This window comes from Vicia villosa, linkage group LG3 (assembly GCF_029867415.1).
Source record: "Vicia villosa cultivar HV-30 ecotype Madison, WI linkage group LG3, Vvil1.0, whole genome shotgun sequence".
Taxonomy (NCBI): Eukaryota; Viridiplantae; Streptophyta; class Magnoliopsida; order Fabales; family Fabaceae; genus Vicia; species Vicia villosa.
In genome coordinates this window covers 53142115-53162727 of record NC_081182.1, presented here as the reverse complement: position 1 = coordinate 53162727, position 20613 = coordinate 53142115, and the positions used below count along the sequence as shown (strand labels likewise).

Below are 20613 nucleotides of genomic sequence, written 5' to 3'. Positions count from 1 at the left end.
GGTATGAAAAATTTCGCTCCACTCTACTTGGGTTCTCCTTTACTCAGAGTCAGTATGATTCTTCTCTATTTATTCATCGAACATCTACTGGAATTGTCCTACTTCTTCTGTATGTTGATGATATGATTATTACTGGTTCTGATAATGCTTCAATTCAAAGCCTTAAACAGCAGTTACAAGCATCGTTTCATATGAAAGATCTTGGTCATTTGCATTATTTTCTTGGTCTTGAGGTTCACTCTACATCCAAGGGTATATTCCTCCATCAACACAAGTATGCCACAGATTTAATTTCTATGGCTGGTCTCCAATCGGCTACTCCAGTGGATACTCCTCTTGAGGTTAATGTTAAATATCATCGTGATGATGGTGATCTGTTGCCTGATCCCTTATTGTATCGTCAACTCGTGAGTAGCCTTAATTACTTGACTATTACTCGCCCTGACATATCGTTTGTTGTTCAACAAGTAAGTCAATTCATGCACTCTCCTCGCCACCTTCACTTGGCAGCAGTTCGTCGTATAATTCGTTACTTGATGGGAAGCTCTCATCGTGGTTTATTCTTTCCTACTGGTCGTTGCTCCTAAATTGAGTGCTTATAATGATGCCGATTGGGCAGGATGTCCTGATACTCGACGATCTGTCACTGGTTGGTGCATGTTTCTTGGCTCTTCATTGATATCATGGAAAAGTAAGAAAGAAACGAGAGTCTCTAAATCGTCTACTGAATCTGAGTATCGTGCCATGTATGCTGCTTGTTCTGAAATAATTTGGCTTCGCGGTCTTTTGGCTGAGCTTGGATTTCCTCAATTAGTGCCAACTTCACTTTATGCGGACAATACAGGTGCCATCCAAATTGTTGCGAATCCTGTTTTTCATGAACGCACCAAGCATATTGAAGTTGATTGTCACTCAATCCGTGACGCTTATGATGACCGCATCATATCACTTCCTCATGTCAGTACTCAGTTGCAGATTGCAGATATTCTTACAAAGGCTGTTCCGCGTCCACGTCATCAGTTTCTTGTTAGCAAATTGATGCTCATTGACAAACAGCATCAATTTGAGGGGGGTGTGAATAAGAATTAGTTTGTTCCTAGAATAAGGGTTTGTTCTCATTAAATATAATCATTTAGTGTAATTACCGATATAACCCTGTAACCTCTATATATACAAGAAATAATAATGAGAAAGGCATCAAGCCAAGAATTATTGACAAGGCCGTGGTGGAGAGCATCAGGATGATGTTCGGCACACACAGTAGTGATGCCTATGATCTATTTTTATGTTTGTATTTTCTTTGATGATGTATGTATGTATGTTATTTTGATGATGTATTCGACATTATTTATACAATGTATTTTTTTTATGAACCTACTATTGAATTTAAAATGCGTTTCTTTAATTTTACATTTGTATTTTTAAATATTATTGTAACCAAAATTGAGTTTTTGAGTGAAATAAACATGGTTTGAAAATTTAGTAGACTGTTCCGTAGATGCACCCACAGAACACTCCTTCCGTAAATGCATCTACGGTAGGAAACACATTTTTTTAAAATTAAATGTGCTTCTGGAAATGCATCTATGAAAGTTGTGGACAAAATTAGAATTTTACGTGGTGACTAAGAGATCCATGGAGTGGGTTGAAAAATTTTCAAGAATCATAGTAGACTTCAAAATAAAGTTATTGACAACAATTTTATTCGACAACATAGAACAAAAGTATTAAATAGTATGAAAAGTGTCAAATTCTGACCAAGATTCTGCTGTGTACCAAACAATTATTAAATAATATATTTAATTCCTTTGCATTATGAAGCATTCCTTTTCCCTTCTATATAAACCAGTTCAAAACATCAACTCCTTCATCTTCAAAACCAAGTTCATCACAGGTAAGTTAAATTTCATGAGAGTTTACTAACATCAATTTCACGTGACGAGTTCACCCAAACACTTCAATATGACATCTTCAACAGTCGATACCTGCAAATCCGAGGATTTGCAGGTTGACATTGAGAAGAACTTGCCACAGGATGTAAGGTCTCAGTGGATTCTTAATGCTCCTGAGCCTCCAAGTCCTTGGCATGTAGCTGCAGATTCTGTGAGGAAAACAGTTTCTAATTTTAGAGGCAAAGTTTCCTCTCTAAGTGATCGATCTTGCGGTACAGTCCTACTTTCAGCTTTGCAGGTTGTTTTTCCTATTCTTGTTTGGGGCAGAAGCTACACTGCTGCTAAGTTTAGGAAGGATTTTCTTGCTGGACTCACTATTGCTAGCCTATGTATTCCACAGGTAATTTTGATCCATTGAGCCGATATCTCATACTCGCGCTCGATAGGCCTGAGACCCGAGAGTGAGAGCGTGCTCCTCTCAAGGTCTCAAGTTCGAATCCTGCTATGTGTTAACAATTTTTGTGTTGAGTCAGTCCAACCAGAGTCTCACTCGGATTAGTCTCTCTTAGAGCCTGATACCGAGGTATTTGAATCTAACTAAATGGTTTCATTTTTCAATGCAGAGCATAGGATATGCAACATTAGCAAACCTTGCTCCTCAATATGGACTTTGTAAGTTACTTAAAATTTTATTTTGATATGTTAATTCTTTTTTTTCCCTTCTCGGTTATTATAATTTAATCGAACGATATGGAATGAAATGGAATAGATACGAGTGTTGTTCCGCCGCTGATCTACTCTGTAATGGGAACTTCGCGAGAGATAGCAATTGGTCCTGTGGCAGTGGTTTCGCTGTTGTTATCATCAATGGTACAGAAGCTAGTAGATCCTTCTACTGATCCAGTTGGTTACACAAAGCTTATTTTTCTTACAACTCTCTTTGCTGGTATCTTTCAAACTTCATTTGGACTATTCAGGTGAAAATTTACTATAAGCTCTTTTGTTTTTAACTTTTATATGTGTAGTCAATATTTGAGAAACTGTTTGTTTTGTTATATAACAGGTTGGGTTTCCTTGTGGATTTTCTGTCACATGCTGCAATTGTTGGATTTGTAGCAGGAGCTGCAATTGTGATTGGGCTTCAACAGTTGAAGGGACTGTTTGGAATCACTCATTTTACAACCAAAACAGACATAATCTCTGTCTTGAAAGCTGTTTGGGAAGCATTTCATAATCCTGTATACATACAACTTTCCCTATCTATTCACTTTTTCTTATTTTTTCTATAAATAGCATATAAATATATTATCCAAAAAGTCAATGTTAACTTTTTTATACTACCACACAAAAATTATACTACTAACTGTCTTTCATTCCTTTTTGACTTTTTTCTTTTTTGAAAGTATTTTTTAGAACATATTATTATTACTAACATGTTGGTAAGATCTAGCTCAAATGACAAATATCAAAATTGTTATGTTGGACACCTTATCCTGTGTTTAAACTCGGGATTTCACAGTTGTGTGTGTGAGTTTCTGGTGGTTATTATTGCTTCGTCTATAGACTAGTTGTACGCGTAAATATTTTTGGTTATTGTCACTTCATGTACCGACTAAAAAAACGTTAATATTAGCATAAATTGAATTACGTGCAGTGGAACCCTCATAATTTTATCCTGGGAGGATGTTTCTTGGCGTTTATCCTAACAACTAGATTTCTGGTGAGTGTTATCATTGAACTACATATAGCTAGTTTTGGTTTGAATTTAATTTCCTCACATTCATGCTCAATATTATATTGCATAATTGATTTTCAGGGTAAAAGGAAGAAGAATCTGTTCTGGTTGGCATCAATTGCACCACTTGTATCTATTGTACTCTCAACTCTAGTTGTTTATCTAACTCGAGCGGATAAAAATGGCGTAAAAATTGTGAAACATGTCAAAGGAGGACTCAATCCAATCTCCATCAATCAGTTAGACTTTAACAGTCCACATGTTGTTGATGTTGCCAAAATTGGACTCGTTGTCGCTGTTGTTGCTCTTACCGTGAGTAATCACTTTCATTTCAATCCCTTCGTTTGTAATTAGTATTTGTTTGTATCTTTTCGTGTTAAATTCTATCAATATTATAGGAATCTGTTGCTGTTGGACGATCTTTTGCGTCAATCAAAGGATACCAGCTCGACGGAAACAAAGAGATGATGTCAATAGGCTTCACAAACATCATAGGATCTCTCACCTCATGTTATGTTGCAACTGGTACTAATAGTCGTTTTACAACGGTTTTCAAGAAGATTGAAATTTCGTCAGAGATTAAAAAAATCAAATTCTTACTTTGTTAACTTCTGATGTGTATATTGGCAGGTTCATTCTCTCGAACCGCGGTTAATTACGCTGCTGGATGTGAAAGTTTAATATCAAACATTGTGATGGCAGTTACAGTGATGATATCACTGCAGTTTTTGACAAATCTATTGTATTATACACCAATTGCTATCATTGCATCAGTGATCCTCTCTGCTCTACCAGGACTCATAGACATAACTGAAGCATACAAAATTTGGAAAGTTGATAAACTTGACTTTCTTGCTTGCATTGGAGCCTTCTTTGGTGTACTCTTTGCTTCCGTCGAGATTGGTCTTCTAGTCGCGGTAATCATTTCTCAATTCCTGACATGACTTCACTATAATACTATTCATGAATAAAAGTTTAGAATGAGACTTCTTCAGATAAAATATATCACATATAACCAGAAGTCCAGAACCATCTTTAAGGCTGTGTAAGATGAACTACAGCACAGAGCCTCAAATTTTTCAATTGAAATTATGGTTAAATACGGCCTCATAATAGATGTGTCATGGTTAAACCATAAAATTAATGAGACACAACCCTGTCAAAAAGACAATAATGGTTTGGTCTATTTATGAAGTCAATGACACTACGAGTGGATATGTGGCAACTTAGTTCTATACTATTTAAGTGTATGTTTTGGTATATCCAAACTTAGAAATTTTAATTCAATTATTCATGTAAACTCAGTGGTGATGGCATGTGTTTATACTTTAATTTTCCATGTATTATATTATAAAGTAGGGTTATTATTCTCCACTACATTACAGGAACAACATTTTTGGCACTAAGTGTGATGTAGAATGGATATGCAGCATTAAAAAATCCCACTTGTTTGGACGCATTAATCTTGAAAACTATAGCCACCTATTGAATTAACTCATTTAGAATATGATTTTCCTAAGGTTGCTATCACACATAAAAAGTTTTCAAGTATCAACACTTTATGGTGTGAGGTCAACTATAGTGTACCTTAGTTGGAATTAATAATGGAATTTCTAGTGCAGTAGCTTTCTCTTTTGAATTAAATCATAGCTTAGTTAGGAATAATTAATTAACATTAATATAATTAAAATTTGTGATTATCTTAATTGGCAGGTGGTAATATCTTTTACAAAGATAATTCTGATATCGATTCGACCAAGCACAGAAACTTTAGGAAAACTTCCAGGAACTGATTTATTCTGTGATGTTGATCAGTATCCTATGGCAATTCAGATTCCTGGTGTTATCATAATACGTATGAAATCCGCGTTGCTTTGTTTCGCGAATGCCAACTTCGTTAAAGAAAGGTATTATTAATAATTATGACCAATGAGTACAATAAAAAAACTAGCATGCATGATCTAATTAATTAATTATGTTCAATTTTGGTTTCAAGAATCATCAAATGGGTTACTCCGAAAGAATCAGAAGATGACAAGGGAAATTCAAAGAGTACAATTCAACTCGTAATTCTTGACACCTCGAGTAAGATTTCTATAATGTTGTTACAATAATATCTCTGAACCGTACAATATTGACTCTGCCGCATGAAAAACATGCGGCAGAATAAATCATATAATAAAACAAGCTGATATCTAATATGTTGTTATAGATTTGGTGAATATTGACACTTCTGGAATTGCTTCTTTGGAGGAACTGTACAAGAATTTGTCTTCACATGGGAAACAGGTAAATTTATTTTAGTTAAAATGGTGTTTCATGCATGTTTCATTAGTTTGTGAATGAATACAATGAACTTATATCTTTTTTTGTTATGATATATGGATAAGTTGGCGATTGTGAATCCGAGGTGGCAAGTTATACACAAGCTGAAGGTGTCGAAGTTTATCGACAAAATAGGTGGGAGAGTTTATCTGACTGTTGAAGAAGCTGTTGTTGCAGGATGCAAGAGTAACCAGTTCTGATAAATTGTTGTAAAATATGAATTAATGGCTACTAGTACCTTTTAATTCAACTTCTTTTCTTGTATAATTAGGAGACGCATATGTGTGTGTGTAAAATAAGATTCCTAGTTTTCTGTGTTGGATTTCCTGTCCCGAGTTTGGTGTGCACGAAATGGGACATTGGAATAAGTTATGTACTAAATTTGAAATTCTTGTTACAGATGTATGATAACTTTATGTACATGTATATATTCTTAGCAATAAATAAATTAACCACTGCATTTGGTATCCTGCCCATGCAAAACTAAAACTATAAAAGATTTTTTATATGGCTTATGAATCTTTCAATTTAAAAATAAACATCAAAAAAAATGTAGGATTTTTTATTTTGAAAAGTCTTTTTATATGGCTTATGACTTAGACATGTGTAGAATAGATAGTAAACTTCTTTATTATAGATGGATTGACACAGATGGATTTTCGAAAGGAAAGGAACAGCAAGCGGTAAATCTAGAACAAAATACAAGGTTGCAAGCGCAAAATCTGTTAGATAAGCTAGAACTCATCCGGAAAAAAAAACTTTAAATTTTATTATAATAAAAGATAATTCTTATAGGCCTTTAATCCAAAATAGAATTAAATAAATAAAACAAATAAACTGAAATTGTTGAAGTTGTAGAAAATAGTAAAATTTTATTTTCAGGTCTGCAACAAAAAGGTATAATACGAGTCATTCTGACATCGGATGTCAAACTTGTGCAAATCTTGTCGAACCATTCCACACGTGGCTTCTTCTTCAATAAGCACAATTGGCCTTTCTACATCAGTCTCCTTCACTTCTAAAGAACTCAACCCCGAGTTATCTTCTTAATAAAGAGCTTCATCTGGCAACATCTTGCTCTAAGTACCAACTAGAAACCTCTTCTTACGCAAAAACACCGTCGCATCTTCTCCCACATTGAAAACTTCAATTCCATGTGTTTATCTCGCATAGGAGGCAAATCGTTTGGTAGCTCATCTGTGGTCAACTCCTTGAAATTCTTTAGGACCCCCTAACACTTCTTCTGAAATGGTTGTTTTATCCTTTACATCACTCATCACCCCTTAGCCAGTACTGGACATAAAAATTCAGTTTCTTTAGTAGCCTCATCAAGCTCCTTTTCACTCTGCGTCATCACCAAGAAACTAGACTTTTTTTCTTCTGAATTCTTATCAAAGTACAAAACAGGAGCCATAGCAATTTTATGTGTGTCTCATATAAACATCATCACGTTAACATATCCTCGATAAGTGATATCATTATCAAACTGCCAAGGTCTACCAAGTAAAATATAACAAGCATCCATATTAAGAACATCAGAAAGTAACTCTTCTCTATAATGTTTTTCGGATGGAGATAGGAACTCTGCAAGATAGTGTTACTCGAACTTAGGAGACCTTGCTTACTCTGCAGGATAGTGTTACTCTCTTAGAGCTGCTAGCCCCCTTATTCTCAGAGTTGGAATCCCAAGGTGTTACACTCTTTTCCCTGTCACCTGAGGATTCAAAGTTATCTTGGGGTGAGTACGTTCGAAAATACGATAAATTTCGAGGGGATTTCTCCAACAATTATGCCTTCGAAACTAAACTGGATGCCTCGGTTACGGTTCATACAGTCTGTAAACTCATTTTCTCCTGCAAGAATCCTTTTAGGTCACTTAAGTATCGAGCCACTTTCTGGCTCTCTCATTCTCCTAATTCATTCTAAGTTGTCATATGACAAAATAATTGTTATTCTATTTAATATGAGCAGGGATTATTTACTCCAAGAATAAGTGTAGAAGACTTACTCCAAATTTTAACCATTGATTTTCATTAATCTAACGATTTTAATTTTTCATTTAATCTAATTATTTTTGGAAATATTTTTCTATATAAAAAAATTAATTAAAGTCGTTAGATTAATGATAATCAATTGTTAAGATTTGGAATAAGTCTTCAACACCCACTCTTAAAATAAATATATCTCTCCTCATTTAATACATAGACACTATTTATTTTAATTGAAAAGAGATGATTGTTTACCTATATTATAACATTATTAAAATGGTTAATCTCTACAACTATTTACACAAAATATTGTTTTTTTAAAACAAGTAAATTTATGTCGTTTCATTAGTAATATATAACAAGGTAAAATGAGAAATAAAATCAAAATTTTGAAAATTCACTTAAAAAACTACTAAAAAATTAAATAATTAAGTCCTCTATTGTTAAAGGTGTGATTATTTGAGCAACATGTCTGTTTAAGTCATGGAGACATGCTAACAAGACTCAAATGACTAAAATCAAGTTAAGTCCTCTGATGAGTACTCTCTCCGTTTTGTATTATAAGTCGTTTTGGCATTTTCACACATATTAAGAAAAATAATAATTGTTGTATGAAATAGAGAAATTATAAAAGATTTTACTAAATTGTCCTTCATTAATTATATGGGAAAGAAAAATTAAAATAATTTAAAGAAAGAGAATAATAAATGCTTAAGAGTGTGTTTGGATGAGGTAATTAGAAATTTTAAGGGAATTTAAAATTTAAAGCAATTCAAATGATTCAATTGAAATCCATTCATTTTAAATTATTTTGTTTGGATGAAGTATTAAGGTAATTCATTGTTAGATTTTTTGGGTATTTTTTTATAAAATATAAATTTTTTGGACCAAATTAAAAAATTGAAAAGTAGGGACCAAATTGCAATTTTTAAAAATTTGAAGGACAAAATTGTAAATTTTAAAAATTATTAAGGACCAATTTGCAATTTTTTAAAAATTTTTGGGGTCAATTTTATAATTTTGGAAAATATGAGGACCAATTTGTAAAATTTGAAGAAATAATAATAACAAATACATTTTATGGAACATGAGAGGAATTTCAAATTCTTTGGTTTTTGGTGTCATTTCAAAATGATTAAATTTAACTTAGATGAAATACTCTATAAATTTCCATCATTTTAACAATTCTTCATTTTTGTATCCAAACAATGGATTTTGGTCAAATCATTTTAAAATCCCTCAAAACATTACTTTCCCTCATTAAAATGCTCCATCCAAACACACTCTAAGGATATAATAGAAAAAATAGTATTAATGATTCATTGAAATTGTAAAACGACTTATAATAAAACACAAATTTTTTTTCCAAAACGACTTATAATAAAAAACGGATGGAGTATTCATTGGGAACCTTCCCTCTTTTTCTTTTTTTTTTGGGGGGGGTGGGGAATTGCCTCTTGTTCTTTAAAATGCAAGGTAAATGGTGTCACAATTATTATTTTTATAATAACAACAACACAATTAAAGTTGGAAATTAATTAAAGTATCTTTTAGAATTATTTAAGAAATTAAAACGAGATCATTTTTAAATAAGAACAACAATATTATGAATAATATTAGTAGTAGTATAATGATCTATGAGTTGAAAAATTAAGAAAAGCTAGTGCTCTATAACTAAAGTCACTGCTTCATGTTCTCAAGCCGAATTACGTCTAAGTTCATTAAGGACTATACGATTTAAACACTAACCCTTCTAGCTCCCTAAACAATAATGCTGACAAATGCACGTTAACCACTGCTGCACGCCTGCATAACGCACATTACATGAATTTTTGGCTTTAAATCTGTGCCAACAGATTAATTTGGTAATCAAATATTTTGAAATAGTTAAATAGTCCTTCAATGTAACTGGTGTTCATCAATTAAGTTTTTCCCTCAAGATTAACCTTTAATGTTCGAATATTTTTTATATATTTTTAATATTTTAATAATTCTTATATGGGCATAAATATTTTAATTATATTAACTATTTTATTAAATTAGTGTCTTAAATAATTAAATATGATAAAATTAAATTAAAATATTAATTAAATTTTATTTATAATTAATTAATGGGTTAAGTATATTTTTTATCCTTATAAATATTTTAAATTTTATTTTTAATCTCTATTAAAAAAACGACATATTTTAGTTCCTATAAAAAATTTATGCATGTAATTTTAGTCTTGTTATATTTTAAAATTTTGAAAATTGTTTAATTATCCTAAAAAATTTAAATTTTGAATAATTTTTTTCATACGTGTTTAGAATATTATAAAATATTTCTTTATCAAATTATAGAATTTTTTATAATGAGAAAAAATAAATATGAATTTTTTATAATATCTGGGTGGTTCATTATCAAGTAGAAAGCTGAGTATCAACCAATGCCAACCATTGATTGATAAGATTGTGGCCAGAATTAATCACTGGACTGCTCATTTGTTAAGTTTTGCAGGGAGAAGCCAACTTGTGAAAAGTGTAATTTTTTCTGTGACTGCGTATTGGCCGCAAGTCTTCCCTCTGTCCAAGAAAATAATCCATCAGGTGGAAGCAATCTGTAGGATGTTTCTGTGGAGTGGAAAAATTGAAGGGAGTAGAAAGGTTCCAGTGGCTTGGGAAAAAATTTGTAATCCTTGTAATGCTGAAGGTCTCAATATCATTTCTCTGGTGGAATGGGGCTAAGCTTCTATGCTCAAGCTGTTGTGAAATGTGCAAGCAAAGAAGGACAAACTATGGGTGAAGTGGTTGGATGCATATTACATAAAGGGCAGAGATACTATGCAATGGAATCCCCCTGCAGATAGCTCATGGATCCTTAAGCAAATTTTGAATAGAAGAGCTGCAATTGACGACAATCAGCAATGGGAACAAACTCTACAATTCGACAAGTTCAATACTGGGAAGCACTACCAATTGATTAGAGGTGGTAGAGAACAAGTCACTTGGAAGAAAGTCCTTTTTCATAACAATGCGAGACCGCGTGCAAAGTTCCATCTTTGGCTAGTGCTTGTGGGGAGAATTCTCACTAAGGATAGGCTTACCAAATTTGGCATAATAACTGATAAAGGTTGTTGTTTTTGTCAAGAGGATGAAACAATTGATCACCTTTACTTTGGCTGTAGGTACATAGAGCGGATTTGGCGGACAATCTTGACTTGGATGGGCTATAACAGAATTGGTGAACTGTGGAATGCTGAACAGGAGTGGATTATAAGAGAAGCAAATAAGAAAGGTTGGAGAAGACAGTTGTTGAAAACTGCTTTAGCAGAAACTGCTCATATGATTTGGAAAGTGAGGAATGAAGCCATATTCCATCAAAAGCTACCTGATGAAGATGTAGTGAAGCAAATCCATTATATTGTGGCTATTAGAGGCAATATGTTAAAGAGTCTTAGCAATCATATAAATAGATGACCTTACTATTACATTGTATGTGCTAAGGGTTTGTCTGTTAGTTTTGTTTGAAATCTGTGTTCGGGATCCAAATTGGATCGATTGTTCTGGGTTGTTCTTGAGGAATAAAAGTTATCTATTCTCCAAAAAAAATATATGAATTTTTTAAATTTCAAAAGATAGTGATAAAAGTAATGCAAATTTAGACTTATAAATCAAATTTTGAGTTTCTTTTTATTCGAGGAACTTTTTACAATGCTCTAAACATGTCTCTAAAATAATCATTCAAAAATATACATCATCTTAATAGTATGGACTAAAATTACGTGCATAATATTTTTATGGAGACCAAAATATGTCATTTTTTAATAGGGACTAAAAATAAAATTTGAGATATTTATAGGGATCAAAAACATACTTAACCCTTAATTAATTAATTGAATATGAGTTAAAATATGATTGAATGTCATGATGATCCATTTCAGAAAAATAGAAACTTTAATTGACCATCACTCTATTATGGTCTTCAATATACCGCACAGAAATAGTTTATCTCTTCTCATCTAAAGAGTATTCAAGACATTAAGAGTACGGACTAAAGAAGACTCACACAAGTCATAATATATGCGTTGTTCGTCTTTTAACCTTCAGGATTACTGTCAACATAAACTTTCTCAAAGAATTCATATTACTAAAATCAATTTGTAGGTCTTTCAATTACATACATGTGTATATGACTATCTGATTTCCATACTAAATTACCCCCTCCATTCCTATTTATAAACAAATTTTGACTTTTTAAATTTATTGAATAAATTTTATATTTGGATGATATAAAGACTAGATACATCATTTATTCAATAAATATAAAAAGTTAAAATTTGCTTATAAATAGAAATAGAGGAAATATATGTTTTACTTTATGAAAGTGTATATTCAATTAACTGTTATCAAATTAAATGAGTTAATTAAAATCAAAAGCACGTCAATTTTTAAATTATTTTACATTTTAAAGTTAATTATCACTTCAAAATAATAATGGAAAACTACAATAATTTAAGGAAATTTCTTTGGCCACCTCCAAACCTTCTAGTTCACCTCTGGTGAAAAACCTAAACTACCCCTGACTTCGAAAATGCATTTCCGAAATGAAAGAAAAAGGTGTTTTCGGATATGCATCTCCGAAAGCGCCTTTTTTTTCGAAAAAATTGTCTTATTTCGGAAGTTCATTTCCGAAAACAGCATTTCGGAAGTTCATTTCTGAAATAATGCGCGTTTTGCAGATTTAGCAAAACACTCCCCCTCCCCCATTCATTTACCCTAATTCAACATCAAACACAACCAAAGGAGAAATTTTGTGCAAACACTTCCAAGGCTACATCAAAGGCTCCAATAAGCTTCCTATACTACATTAAAAAGCACTTTAATCTCTTCAATCGGTAAGCATTTTGAGTTTTAGATCTATGATTAAAATTCATATTAGGGTATTTACAAATAGCAAAAAATGTATTAGGTTAGGTTGGTACTGATATTTAGGATGTTTAGAATGTCTAGACATAGGTTTGAAGTTTGATTTTGGGGTCTGCCATTAGAGGTTGCAGAGAAGTTCTGTGCAGGGGTGATTCGGAAGTTCATTTCCGAAAACACCTCCATCCCAGTTTCGGAAATGAACTTCCGAATTGTATCAGAAGTGCAATTTTTTTAGTTTTTTCTTTTGTCTCGCATATTAATCGATTTCAATTGTTTACAAGAACATGTCAAGCAACCAACCAGCACGCATCAGACAGGGTAGAGAAACCCAGACTGCGTCGGATAGACGCGAGCGGGCGGCGGCGCAGCTGGCGTCGACACAGGGACGGGGGCAGGGTCGGGGACAACGTGTGCGAGTTCCCGTGGACGTGGGAGAGGGTACCTCTTCATCTGGATCTAGGAGTCGACTGGCTCGGGTATCTTCTTCCCGCCAGCGAGAGGAGGAGGAGGAGGAGCAGGAGGAGGAGGTGGCAGTGCCATACCACGAGCCGGAGGGGGTACTGGATGTTTACCCTCCACCCGGGGAGGAGGATGAGCAGGAGGACAGCTACCCGGGAGGGCCCTTTGACACTTCCGTGCTGATTAGCTACCACGATCACGTCGCTCGGCGTATCTGGGAGGGAGAGTTATTTTTTTTAATTTAACCGTTTATAATTTAGACGTTTATTCGATATTTTCTTAACGGCTATTTAACATATGCTTTTATTTGTTTTTTTTTGTAACAGGAGAGAGATCCTTTGAAAATGGTGAACCACGCCGGAAGATTTTCAGTCTGTTTAAACCAGCAGCTGAGTGGTTTAACGACGCGGTGCGAGGTTCAGGGTTTAGCGGGCTCTGCATGACGGTGTACACCACCATCAACCACGGCATGCAGGGGGCATTTGTGGAGCGCTGGCACAAGGAGACGTCTTCTTTCCACTTGCCGGTTGGGGAGATGACGATCACCTTGCAAAATGTGCAGTGTCTTCTCCACCTGCCCATCAGGGGGCCGCTGTTGACCCACTCCCGGATCCAGAGGGTCGAGGCCAGTCAGTGGATGGCACTCTATTTGGGCATGGAGCCCGAAGTTGCTGACTTCGAATGCATCACGACAAATGGGCCTCATATCCGGTTCACCACACTAAGCCGCTCTTTCGAGCACCACCTGGACGTGGCGGCCGATGCCGAGGAGGCGAGTGACAATCTATTCACACAGTATCATCGCGGCTGCGCTCTCCGGTGCTGGTACATGCATGTGGTAGGCGCTGCATGCTTTATGGACAAGAGTGCAAGGTACGTCGACGTGACCTACCTCCGTTACTTCATGGACCCGGATACCGTTCACCAGTGGAACTGGGGGGCAGCTACTCTAGCATACCTCTACCAGAAGCTGAATGAGGCCTCCAACTGGAGGACGAGGCAGTTGGTCGAATCCTGCACACTACTTACGGTACGTTTCATTTTAATTGTTTCGTATTTATTTATGTTTCGTATTTATTTATGTTTCGTATTTATTTATAATACATTATCGTGTTTTTGTTTCAGAGCTGGATCATCTCCTACTTCTCCCGCATCCACGACTTCCACATCGATCCTGTGTACGTTGACGTCATGCCCAAGACCGCCAGATACGTTCTCCAGAGGGGGAACAATGCGGTGGGACCATACCGTGGATACCTGGACCGCACGATGCACGACGACGTCACCTGGAGGCCGTTCAGCGACTACGCTCAGATTGTCCCCTTTGACGACATTGCTTTATATTCAGGCTGGTTGGCATGCGGGACCGGCATCATGGTCCGGTATCTCCCTGAGCGGTGCATGCGTCAGTTCGGATTCGTGCAGCAGATACCCAAGTCACCCTTTGAGGCTGCTCCCGACACAGTGACCCGAGTGCAGCTCACTGCCATATGGGAGGACTGGCAGCATCATGTGGTACCACAGGAGTACCGTCGCACTCGGGTCACACGGGACTGGCACAGTGTGGAGGGATATGTCACATGGTTCTACCGGGTGTCACATCCTCTACTGAGACCCGACGTTCCCGGCGCTCCTAGGCCAGCACACGAGGAGATCCTGGAGAACCAGCAGGCCGAGGATGACCACGCCATTGATCTCATGCCGATCTGCCAGCGGATAGAGATGCTTGGGCGGGACGCGTTGGATCGAGGTGTCGTTCATCAGGGTGGTCCAGAGGCAGTCGCCGTGATGGAGATGGTCGTCACTGATGCGGACCGTGCGGCGACATACAGGCGGCAGAGGAGGTCCCAGGGAGAGAGGGTTAGGCACACCCAGTAGTGGTCGGGTTTATTTATTTTTTGTTTTCGGATTGTATCTTTAGCATACTATTTTTATTTGGATTTGGATCGGCTTGTATATATTACTTTTTTTATCATATTAGTTTTTTTTGTTTATATGTCGCTTATTTTATTTCCCGGTTTCCTTTAATTAAAAATACGAGACTGTTAAGAAAAACATAAAAAAAAAAACACAGTTTCTGCATAATTCGGAAGTTCATTTCCGAAATCCCCCAAAATCTGAACAAAGGTGTTTTCGGAAGTTCATCTCCGAAAACACCCCCCATGAGGTATTTTCAGAGATGCACTTCCGAATTGTGGAAATTTTTTTTAAAAAAAAATGCTTCGGAAGTTCATTTCAGAAGCAGGGGTAATTTGGATTTTTCGCTGGGGGTGACCCCCATAGGGAGGTGGCTAAAGAAATTTTCTAATTTAAAAATTATTTTACATTTCAAAGTTAATTATCACTTCAAAATAATTATGGAAAACTACAATAATTTGCCAAACTTAAATATATAAAAAATAATCAATTTAATCTACAAATTATTACTCCCTCCGTCTCATAATAAGTGTCTTATTTAAACTTTACGCGGTTCTTAAGAAAATGATTAGATGTGTTGGTTTGAATGAAAAATTAGTATCATTTACTAAAGTACCCTTATTTATTATAGGTATTGGAGTAGTTGAAAAATGTGAAAGTTAATATATAGGGATATAGTAGTGGAAGAAAAATAATAAATGTTGCATTAGTATTCTAAAGAGACATTTATTTTGAGACATAGAAAAAGTACAAATAAGACACTTATTATGAGACAGAGGGAGTAATACTTGATCTCATTGTCGCATTATCAGTAGAGTAAATTTATGTACTTGAGTTTATTCTTTCAACTCAATTACAGTTCTGTCCCAACAAATTAAACAAAAAGAGGATTATACTTTAAAGAACTTATGATAATAGACGACAGAAAATGCGATATTGCATTACCAAAGCTTAGCACCACAAGTACAGACTTCAAACTTAAACTTATACGAAGTTCTTTTAAGAAAACAACAACTAAACCTTATCCTATTAGATGGAGACAGCTACATAAATCAATTTTTGTCATAATATTTTATCAAGAACTATCTTTCTATCCATATGATATACTCTCCTTACTACATAATCTACCGGTATTCTCTCTATATATTCAAACCACCTAAATCTATTTCCCACCACCTTTTCCTAAACCGTGTATTTGCTATAGTAAAATTCAAAGCCGATGAAAACTCCAAGATGGATTTACCTCTCATGTGTCAAATCCCTCATGTACACTCTCAAATCCTCTTGCCACACTACCTACATGTCCATTGAGATCCCCTCATAGGAAAACCTTCTCTCCTTGGGTATATCATGTAGTAAACATTCTAAATCAACCTAAAATTTTACCTTAAGGTGTTCTGCTAACCCAACCTGAGGTGCGTAAGCACTAATAATATTAAAGTATGGATGGCAAGCAGGCCCGCACCCAAACCCAAGTCAACGGGTGAAAACCCGAGTTGATTGGGTTTGGGTTCGGGTGCGGGTTTGGATAGTGTAAAACCTGCACTCGACCCGTTGTCATTCCTACATTAAAGGTGTCTTGTTCGACTACAAATTTCAAAGCTATGATTCGATCTCCTTCTCTTGTTACGTCCACAATATCCTTCTTCTTTTCCTTATCTACAATAATCCCCATCCCTCATTTCTCGGGCTAACTTTTCTAGTGTACCAAAACTTAAATTTTGAGTTGTCTAAATCATTTCTCAGGCTAACTTTTCTAGTATACCAAAACTTAAATTTTGAGTTGTCTAAATCATTTCTCGGGCTAACTTTTCTAGTGTGCCAAAACTTAAATTTTGAGTTGTTTAAATCTTTGGCTTTTTCACTCTTCCACTTAGTTTCTTGTAAGCACATAATCTTCCTCTTAACCATAATGTCCACTATTTACATATATCTTCGAGTAAGTGTGCCCATATTCCATGATCCAAAGCGAATCCTCCTCTCATGAACTAACTTTTTTATCCACATCCACTCACAAAAACATAGGAATTATTGCTTATTTTTCACTACATCCGGGCGACTATGCATCAGCCCTTACTCTTTTGACACTGTAATCAAGCCTTAGAGCGTGTGGCTTACGGGAAACGACCTAGCATTCACACTATTTAGAGGTGCAATTGCGGTGTAAATTAAAATCACGAACGTAACATCATTAAGAACTGCATCAAACAATTTCATGTATGTTCTTTCACGTCTTACCAAAAATGAAAATTTTAAATATGCATCACAGCAACTACAATGACCACAATCACAACACTTACAACGATGCAATTTAAAACAATGCCTCTTACAAATCCTTATATCATTTTTAGAATATTGATAATGGGAGCAATTAGTTGATACTCTCATGCAACTTTATAGATCAAATTGAGATGAAGTCACAAATTTAGGATTTGTGTCAATTAATAGACATGTGATTTAAATATTTAGGTAATTAGGTTTAAGATGAGATTTTAGGGAGGAGGATTTTGGGGAAAGAAGATTAGTATGGCAACGATTTAAGTGGAAGCGGATTTTGCATCCTCCACCTTGCCCCCGATTCTCCACACCTGCATGTGTTTCCTTTCGAGGTTGGAACTTGGGACCGCACGGCCACCTTCATTTTTCCTAAGGCTGTTCTCTTCTAACAAAGGGTGTCAATTACTAGATTCTAGTTTTCCATGTTGTCCTTGCTTTGCTATTTTCTCTTTGTAGCCAAAGAATAAAAAGGTTTACAACTTCAAAGCAGACCAACTTCCATTTCCTCTTCAACGCACTTGGTTAAATTATTTATCTAAACACTTTCTAAAGTTATATTAAGAATCAACAAACCAATTTCAAAGTCAAATAACCAATCCAAAGATGTCCCTTGGTCTAACACAATACTGCCAAAGGGGAAGGAAGTAATTTAGCACAGATACAGTCTATCATCAACAAAACTCACCTACTTGCTTCATAGAAATTTCACCAATAATACAATAACCACAAAAAAGAAAGACTCCGGTGAAGGAGTTATACATCAAACAGCCCCTCTTTCCTAGGAATCACTCAAGTTTCAGACATTAAATCTGATGTTCACAAATTGTACATAGTAATCATAACAAAATAAGTTTGATTTAGCTATTTCGCACCCCTTAGAAATCAAACAATCGGGTGGAATAAACCTTCTATTATGAAGCTATGGGAGCATGTGCAAGGGGATACAATACAATGAACTATGACATTCTTCTTCAATCAATAAGACAGAAACATATGTTACAGTAGTGATCAAAAGAACAAAAGAAAAACTAAACTTTGAGATTATAGTTTATTGAAATAACTTATCAAAAGTATAAACACAAAAATCACCATACATTACAAGCATGCCAATTCCAAGCATGACAAAATGAAAATGCTAAACCAAAAATAAAGAAACAGAAGCTACCTCCTCTTCATGTCCGCGTACACGTCGCATCAAAATCATCCGGAGCAACACGAGCAATCCAACTACTAAGCGTTCTCTTAATATCCGAGTGATTAACATAAGCCAACTCATACATACTACACAAATTAACAACCAGTGTCTCATTCAACGCAACCGTAGGAACCCTTTCAAGAGCATTCTCTAACACCTTGATTGAATCAGACAAATCCCTCAAATACATCAAACAAAGAGCTTTATTGTTAAAAGCAACTATATCACTATGATCCCTTACAATACACTCTTCATATTCCCTCACCGCAGATGCATAATCCTTCCCAACCATATACACCAAAGCCTTGTTTCTATTCACAAGATTCATAAACTCAACCTCACTCAATGACCCATTGTTCTTCCCATCAATTTCAGCTTTCAAAAACGAAGCTTTTGCACCTTCCAAGTCACCAGTTTGTAATTGAATATACCCAAGTTGCGAAATCAAATAAGGGTCAGTAGAATCACGAGAGAGTAAGCTTTTCATCAAGCTTAAACAAACACCAAACTCTTTGTGACTCAAATGGTGACCAATTATACAATTCACAACAAAAACCTCTCTTTTTCGCCAAACCCGAACGGATTCGATTAAATTGTTGTTTTCTTTGGTGTTAATCTTCTCTCGCACGAAATCGAGGAGACCGTATAACCGATCAATTCCTTGTTGCCGTTGCCCTAATTTGATCGGAATTAGAGCATGAAGCCACCGGAGAGAAAAGGGAACCATAGATCCGACACGGTTAGGGTAAATTTTCGGGTAGGTTTCGTATTGGTAATGTGAACTATCGAGATCTTCGACGGAATCGAGTTCGGAAGAAGCTTCATTGAAACGACGTAGTTTGGTGAAAGCGAGGGCGTTGAAAGCGAGGTAGGTGAGGTGGTCGTGGGGTTTTTGGAGAAGAGAGAGGGCTCTGGCACGTGAGACTTTGTCGATGATGGTGCGCCACGCGCCGCGGTTGGCTAGGTCTTGGAGGGAATTGAGGTCGTGGCAGAGTTCGTCTAAGGGGTGTTTGTTGGATGGGTTGTGGAGAGGGTCGGTTTGTGATTCGGATCTTGGAGGTTGCGACTCCATTGTTGGAGGGGAATGAGAGAGACGGTGGTGAGGGTGGTCGGAGGAGGTGGCGGATCTCGCCGGAGTTAATGTTGGCTTTGTTGGTTATTGGTTAATGATTCTGTACTGATTTGGGATTTATGTTGGGCCCTATAGTCAAACTTTCAAAACTCCAACAAGCCTACAACCTTTATAGGAGTTTTTTATTAGCACCCTTTATTTTCTAATACACTACATGACATGTTAAATTGCACTTATTTGGATTTCAAGTTAGAGTGTTTATTTTTTATTTTGACAGATTTTTTAAATTAAAATCTATTTGGTAAAAAAAAATTATTTTACTTTTTACTTAATTTAAATTTTTTTTTTTACTAAAACTGAAAAGTAAATAAAATTTATTTTTGTTTTAAAGACAAATGTTTTTAAAAACAAAAAAAAAAAAGACACATGTTTTTAGATAGATTTCTTTCTTACCAGGAAGTCAGATATGAAGATTTGCTAGAATTGTAAATTTATTTTAGGGGAGATCTTGACTCTTAAACATAAAATTTTAGTTATGGATGTAAGAATTAATGTGAGATAAAAGAGAAGAAGTAACATGGGAGCGTCACAGGTCAAGTGGTGGCATTTGAAGGGCGGAAAATAAGGAATTTTCCAACACAATATTTTATAGAGAGGGTTTGGACAGTTATTGGGAAGTGAAAATGATATATGGAATAAGATGGCTCAAGAGATTAGAAAAACGGCTAAAGAGACGTCGGGTGAATTAAGAGGTTTTGAACTTAGTGTAAAGAATCATGTGGTTGAATGAAAGTGTCCATAGTAAAGTTAGAGTAAAAAAAGATTGTTTTAAAGAATGATATAGGTGT

At 35.5% G+C, this 20613-nt stretch overlaps 3 protein-coding genes across 3 annotated transcripts; 2 read left to right on the top strand and 1 right to left on the bottom strand.

Moving 5' to 3' along the window:
- Positions 1-1825: 1825 nt before the first annotated feature.
- LOC131655732 (sulfate transporter 2.1-like) lies at positions 1826-6412 on the top strand. Its single transcript, XM_058925545.1, has 12 exons — positions 1826-2292; positions 2516-2564; positions 2662-2869; positions 2956-3130; positions 3547-3612; positions 3709-3939; positions 4026-4152; positions 4258-4544; positions 5341-5534; positions 5624-5712; positions 5840-5916; positions 6018-6412. Exons 1-12 carry the CDS (start codon positions 1963-1965, stop codon positions 6150-6152), a joined length of 1968 nt encoding a protein of 655 aa, XP_058781528.1. The 5' UTR covers positions 1826-1962; the 3' UTR covers positions 6153-6412.
- A 4348-nt stretch (positions 6413-10760) lies between these two features.
- LOC131658055 (uncharacterized) lies at positions 10761-11396 on the top strand. Its single transcript, XM_058927391.1, has one exon. The coding sequence runs from the start codon at positions 10761-10763 to the stop codon at positions 11394-11396; it is 636 nt and encodes a 211-aa protein (XP_058783374.1).
- A 7117-nt stretch (positions 11397-18513) lies between these two features.
- Positions 18514-19915, bottom strand: LOC131661439 (uncharacterized). The gene has a single exon (XM_058930980.1). The coding sequence runs from the start codon at positions 19763-19765 to the stop codon at positions 18671-18673; it is 1095 nt and encodes a 364-aa protein (XP_058786963.1). The 5' UTR covers positions 19766-19915; the 3' UTR covers positions 18514-18670.
- Between the last annotated feature and the right edge of the window lie 698 nt (positions 19916-20613).